Here is a 7,072-nt window from a genome sequence, read left to right as displayed (position 1 = left end):
AAGGTGAACATCCGGAAGTGGTAGTGCATGTCGGCACAAACGATGTCGGAAAGAAGGGGATGAATATTCTGCAGCGTGACTTTAGAGAGCTCGGAAAAATGCTGAAAAGCAGGACCTCCAGGGTTGTTATCTCCGGTTTGCTTCCAGTTCCTCGTGCTGGCGAGAGCAGGAACAGGGAGATACGGGACCTGGAAAGGAAGGACATTAGTTTGGAGGATGTGGAATCGGTTTGGGTAGAGCTGCGAAACACTAAGGGGCAGAAAACGCTGGTGGGTGTTGTGTACAGGCCACCTAACAGTAGTAGTGAAGTTGGAGATGGTATCAAACAGGAAATTAGAAATGCGTGCGACAAAGGCAAAACCGTTATAATGGGTGACTTCAATCTACATATAGATTGGGTGAATCAAATTGGCAGGGGTGCTGAGGAAGAGGATTTTTTGGAATGTATGCGGGATAGTTATCTAAATCAACATGTAGAGGAACCAACGAGAGAGCAGGCTATTTTAGACTGGGTATTGAGTAATGAGGAAGGGTTAGTTAGCAGTCTTGTTGTATGTGCCCCCTTGGGCAAGAGTGACCATAATATGGTTGAGTTCTTCATTAGGATGGAGAGTGACATTGCTAATTCAGAAACAATGGTTCTGAACTTAAAGAAAGGTAACTTTGAGGGTATGAGACGTGAATTGGCCAAGATTGACTGGCAATTAATTCTAAAAGGGTTGACGGTGGATATGCAATGGAAGACATTTAAAGACTGCATGGATGAACTACAAAAATTGTTCATCCCAGTTTGGCAAAAGAATAAATCAGGGAAGGTAGTGCATCCGTGGATAACGAGGGAAATCAGGGATAGTATCAAAGCGAAGGATGATGCGTACAAATTAGCCAGAAAAATCAGCATACTGGAGGACTGGGAGAAATTCAGAGACCAGCAGAGGAGGACAAAGGGCTTAATTAGGAAAGGAAAAATAGATTATGAAAGAAAACTGGCAGGGAACATAAAAACTGACTGCAAAAGTTTTTATAGATATGTGAAAAGAAAGAGATTAGTTAAAACAAATGTAGGTCCCTTGCAGTCAGAAACAGGTGAGTTGATCATGGGGAACAAGGATATGGCGGACCAATTGAATAACTACTTTGGTTCCGTCTTCACTAAGGAAGACATAAATAATCTGCCGGAAATAGCAGGGGACCGCGGGTCAAAGGAGTTGGAGGAATTGAGTGAAATCCAGGTTAGCCGGGAAGTGGTGTTGGGTAAATTAAATGGATTAAAGGCCGATAAATCCCCAGGGCCAGATAGGCTGCATCCCAGAGTACTTAAGGAAGTAGCTCCAGAAATAGTGGATGCATTAGTAATAATCTTTCAAAACTCTTTAGATTCTGGAGTAGTTCCTGAGGATTGGCGGGTAGCAAACGTAACCCCACTTTTTAAGAAGGGAGGGAGAGAGAAAACAGGGAATTACAGACCAGTTAGTCTAACATCGGTAGTGGGGAAACTGCTAGAGTCAGCTATTAAAGATGGGATAGCAGCACATTTGGAAAGTGGTGAAATCATTGAACAAAGTCAGCATGGATTTACAAAAGGTAAATCATGTCTGACGAATCTTATAGAATTTTTCGAGGATGTAACTAGTAGCGTGGATAGGGGAGAACCAGTGGATGTGGTGTATCTGGACTTCCAGAAGGCTTTCGACAAGGTCCCACATAAGAGATTAGTTTACAAACTTAGTTTACACACGGCATTGGGGGTTCAGTATTGATGTGGATAGAGAACTGGCTGGCAAACAGGAAGCAAAGAGTAGGAGTAAACGGGTCCTTTTCACAATGGCAGGCAGTGACTAGTGGGGTACCGCAAGGCTCAGTGCTGGACCCCAGCTATTTACAATATATATTAATGATCTGGATGAGGGAATTGAAGGCAATATCTCCAGGTTTGCGGATGACACTAAGCTGGGGGGCAGTGTTAGCTGTGAGGAGGATGCTAGGAGACTGCAAGGTGACTTGGATAGGCTGGGTGAGTGGGCAAATGTTTGGCAGATGCAGTATAATGTGGATAAATGTGAGGTTATCCATTTTGGTGGCAAAAACAGGAAAGCAGACTATTATCTAAATGGTGGCCGACTAGGAAAAGGGGAGATGCAGCGAGACTTGGGTGTCATGGTACACCAGTCATTGAAAGTGGGCATGCAGGTGCAGCAGGCAGTGAAGAAAGCGAATGGTATGTTAGCTTTCATAGCAAAAGGAATTGAGTATAGGAGCAGGGAGGTTCTACCGCAGTTGTACAGGGTCTTGGTGAGACCACACCTGGAGTATTGCGTACAGTTTTGGTCTCCAAATCTGAGGAAGGACATTATTGCCATAGAGGGAGTGCAGAGAAGGTTCACCCGACTGATTCCTGGGATGTCAGGACTGTCTTATGAAGAAAGACTGGATAGACTTGGTTTATACTCTCTAGAATTTAGGAGATTGAGAGGGGATCTTATAGAAACTTACAAAATTCTTAAGGGGTTGGACAGGCTAGATGCAGGAAGATTGCTCCCAATGTTGGGGAAGTCCAGGACAAGGGGTCACAGCTTAAGGATATGGGGGAAATCCTTTAAAACCGAGATGAGAAGAACTTTTTTCACACAGAGAGTGGTGAATCTCTGGAACTCCCTGCCACAGAGGGTAGTCGAGGCCAGTTCATTGGCTATATTTAAGAGGGAGTTAGATGTGGCCCTTGTGGCTAAGGGGATCAGAGGGTATGGAGAGAAGGCAGGTACGGGATACTGAGTTGGATGATCAGCCATGATCATATTGAATGGCGGTCCAGGCTCGAAGGGCCGAATGGCCTATTCCTGCACCTAATTTCTATGTTGCTATATGACAGTCCCGCCATCCCGGGAATTAACCTCGTGAACCTACGCTGCTCTCCCAAGAATGTCCTTCCTCAAATTTGGGGACCAAAACTGCACCAATACTCCAGGTGTGGTCTCACTAGGGCCCTGTACAACTGTAGAAGGACCTCTTTGCTCCCATATTCAACCCCTCTTGTTATGAAGTCCATTAGCTTTTTTCATTGCATACTGTACCTGCATGCTTACTTTCAGTGACTGCTGAATAAGGACACCCAGATCTCGGTGTACTTCCCCTTTTCCTAACTTGAGATCATTCAGATAATAATCTGCCTTCGTGGGGTTCTTGCCACCAAAGTGGATAACCTCACATTTATTCACATTAAACTGCATCTGCCATGCATCCGCCCACTCACCCAACCTGCATCCTCCCCTCAGTTAACACTGCCACCCAGCTTTGTGTCATCTGCTAATTTGCTAATGTTACTTTTAATCCCTTCATCTACTAAATCATTAATGTATATTGTAAATAGCTGTGGTCCTGTTACTGCTATCCAAATGTGCCTCTATGTCATAATTTATAATTGACTCCAGCTTCTTCCCCACCATCGATGTCAGGCTAACTGGTCTATAATTCCCTGTTTTCCCTCTCCCTACTTTCGTCAAAAGTGGGATAACATTAGCTACCTTCCAATCCACAGGAACTGATCCTGAATCTATAGAACATTTGAAAATGATCACCAATGCGTCCTCGGTTTCCAGAGCCACTTACTTAAGTACCATGGGATGCAGACCATCAGGCCGTGGGGATTTATCAGCCTTCAGTACCAGCAGTCCTGCCTAATAGTCAACAGGCCTGCCTAATAGTCCAGTCCCATAGTCAACACCATTTGCTGCCTAATGTGAATTTCCCTCATTTCATCCATCACCCTGGGTCCTCTGGCCACCAGTACATCTGGGAGATTGTTTGTGTCTTCCTTAGTGAAGTACCATGTTCAACTCATCTGCCATTTCCCTGTTCTCCAGTATAAATTCACCTGTTTCTGTCTGCAAGGGACCCAGTTGTCTTAACTAATTCTTTCCTCCTCACATACCGAAAGAAGCTTTTGCTATCCTCCTATATATTCCTTACCTTCGTGCCTCATCCTTTCTCCCCGTATTGCCTTTTTAGTTATCTTCTGTTGCTCTTTAAACATTACCCAATACTCTTGCTTCCCGCTCATCTTTGCTACATTGTACTTCTTCTCTTTTATATTTATACTGTCCTTGACTTACTTTGTCAGCCACGCTCACCTCATAGTCCCCTCAGATTCTTTCTTCCGCTCTGGAATGAACTGATCCTTCTGAATTGTTCCCAGAAATACCTGCCATTGTTGTTCCACTGTCATCCCTGCTAGGGTCTCTTTCCAGTCTACTTTGGCCAGCTTGTCCCTCTTGCCTCCATGGCTCCCTTTGCTCAACTGTAATACTGACACTTCCGATTTTCCGTTCTCCCTCTCAAATTGTAGATTAAAACTTATCATATTACGGTCACTATCTCCTAATGGCTACTTTACCTTGTGTTCCCCAATCAAATCCGGTTTATTACACAACACTAAATCCAGAATTGCCTTCTCCCAGGTAGGCTCCAGTACAAGCTGCTCTAAGAATCCGTCTCGGAGGTACTCCACAAACTCCCTTTCTTGGAGTCCAGTACGAACCCGATTTTCCCAGTCTACCTGCATGTTGAAATCGCCCATAACCACCGTAGCATTACCTTTGCTACATGCCAATTTTAACACTGGATTCAGCTTGCACCCTATATCCAGCTTACTGTTTGGGGGCCTGTAGATAACTCCCATCAGGGACTTTTTAACCTTACAATTCCTCAGTTATATCCATACTGATTCTACATCTCCTGATTCTATGTCACTCCTCTCAAGCGACTGAATTTCATTCCTCACCAACAGAGTTGCCCCACCCCCTCTGCCCATCTGTCTGTCTTTTCGATAGGACGTATACCCCTGAATATTCAGTTCCCTGCCCTGTACGTCCTGCATCTATGCCTCTGTAATCCCCACTTGCCAATTTCTAATTGAGCCTCAAAACTCATCCACTTTATTTCTTATGCTTCGCGCATTCATATTCAACAATTTAACTTCGGTATTCACCTCCCCTCTCACACCGGTCACTATTATCCCTGACCTTACTCTCTTAACCCTTCTCGAACTTTCCTTCCATTAATTTGGGAGTCTTTTGTAACTTTCCCTGTACTCACTTCCCCTTTAACTTCATCTGTATACTACCAATTTGTCGACCACTTTCCCTTCCCCCCTCCCCCCGCTATTTAGTATAAGCCCACACGTGTAGCACTAGCATACCTGCCTGCCAGAACATTGGTACCTCTCCAGTTAAGGTGTAGCTGTCCCTTTTGTATAGGTCACCCCTACCCCTTGGTGCCTTGGTGAGACCACACCTGGAGTATTGCGTATAGTTTTGGTCTCCTAATCTGAGGAAAGACATTCTTGCCATAGAGGGAGAACAGAGAAAGCTCACCACACTAATTCCTGGGATGGCAGGACTTTCATATGAGGAAAGAGTGGATAGACTCGGCTTGTACTCGCTGAAATTTAGAAGATTGAGGGGGGATCTTATAGAAACTTACAAAATTCTTAAGGGGTTGGACAGGCTAGATGCAAGAAGATTGTTCTCAATGTTGTGAAAGTCCAGAACAAGGGGTCACCATTTAACGATATGGGGAAGTCTTTTAGGACCGAGATGACAATTTTTTTTCCACACGGAGTGGTGAATCTGGAATTCTCTGCCACAGAAGGTAGTTAAGGCCAGTTCATCGGCTATATTTAAGAGGGAGTTAGATGTGGCCCTTGTGGCTAAAGGGATCAGGGGGTATGGAGAGAAGGCAGGTACAGGATACTGAGTTGGATGATCAGCCATGATCATATTGAATGGCGGTGCAGGCTCGAAGGGCCGAAGCGCCTTACTCCTGCACCTATTTTCTATGTTTCTAAACGGAGTTGGTTTCGAGGAGGATCTTACTGTAGGTCGCTGCCAATGTTCTGAGGAATATCTGCTTAAATGTATCTTTCCGCATCAGCCAACCGCTGTTTCATGTTTAGTTTTGAGGTAAAACGCGGAAACTGACCCTTCGGACCAGCGAGTCCGCACCGACTAGCGATCCTCACACATGAACACTATGCTACAAATGATAAGTGTTTGAAAAACATATTTTTAAACATTTATATCAAACCAATTAACCTACAACCCAGAACATCTTTTGAGTGTGGGAGAAAACGGGGAGAACGTACAAATTGTGTACAGGGAAGCGCCCGTAGTCAGGATCGAACCAGGGTCTTGGCGCTGTAAGGCAGTTGGTCTACCGCTCCGCCACCGTGTAGACAACTCAATGTGCAGTCGGTTTTCGACAACAAGGAACACTTGTCCCGCACTAAACATAATCGATGATCTGCCCTTCCACAGACATGGTGAGTGGCTCTGAAAAGAGCCTTTGGGTCACTATGTTGAGTTTCTCTCGCTTACTTGTTCGCTGCGCCGGTTTTCTTGGGCAACAGCACGGCCTGGATATTGGGCAACACACCGCCCTGAGCGATGGTCACCCCTCCCAGCAGCTTGTTGAGCTCCTCGTCGTTGCGGACGGCCAGCTGCAGATGTCTGGGGATGATGCGGCTCTTCTTGTTGTCCCGGGCCGCGTTGCCGGCCAGCTCGAGGATTTCAGCCGTCAGATACTCGAGCACAGCAGCCAGATAGACAGGGGCTCCTGCACCCACCCGCTGAGCATAGTTGCCTTTCCTCAAGTGCCTATGAACACGACCGACCGGGAACTGCAGTCCAGCCCGGGACGAGCGAGACTTGGCCTTGGCCCGAGCTTTGCCGCCGCTGGTTTTTCCTCGTCCAGACATCTCCTGATGTTTTGTACACGCAGAATGAGAAAATGGTCACAGACTCGCCTTTCTTATACCTGTTTGAGGAATCCAGAGAACCGCTGGTGATTGGTGAAAAAGGACATAATCTCATTGGTGTGAAGAATGACCCAATCACAGAACTGTTTTATCTACCAATCAAAACCCACAACAGAAAAGCGCTGAAAATAACTGCCAGTCCCTCCAAAACTCGAACTTTGAAATAGCCGCCAAACTATAAATCTGTATGTCAATACAATTTGCTACATCACATAATCATTGCTTTTTTGATTATCATTGTTTATGTAAGCGCATTGCGTT

At 45.5% G+C, this 7,072-nt stretch overlaps 1 protein-coding gene across 1 annotated transcript; it reads right to left on the bottom strand.

Moving 5' to 3' along the window:
- Nucleotides 1-6,178: 6,178 nt before the first annotated feature.
- LOC116968545 (late histone H2A.2.2) lies at nucleotides 6,179-6,777 on the bottom strand. Its single transcript, XM_033015313.1, has one exon. The coding sequence runs from the start codon at nucleotides 6,749-6,751 to the stop codon at nucleotides 6,368-6,370; it is 384 nt and encodes a 127-aa protein (XP_032871204.1). The 5' UTR covers nucleotides 6,752-6,777; the 3' UTR covers nucleotides 6,179-6,367.
- Nucleotides 6,778-7,072: the final 295 nt, after the last annotated feature.

The sequence above is a fragment of the Amblyraja radiata genome, chromosome 45 (genome assembly GCF_010909765.2).
Source record: "Amblyraja radiata isolate CabotCenter1 chromosome 45, sAmbRad1.1.pri, whole genome shotgun sequence".
Taxonomy (NCBI): domain Eukaryota; kingdom Metazoa; phylum Chordata; class Chondrichthyes; order Rajiformes; family Rajidae; genus Amblyraja; species Amblyraja radiata.
Note: the sequence above shows the minus strand (reverse complement) of the source record. Positions and strands in the feature narration are given on the sequence as shown.

What these genes read in the sequence shown, in the direction of transcription:
- LOC116968545 (XM_033015313.1), bottom strand. Translation starts at nt 6,751, where the DNA reads ATGTCTGGACGAGGAAAAACCAGCGGCGGCAAAGCTCGGGCCAAGGCC.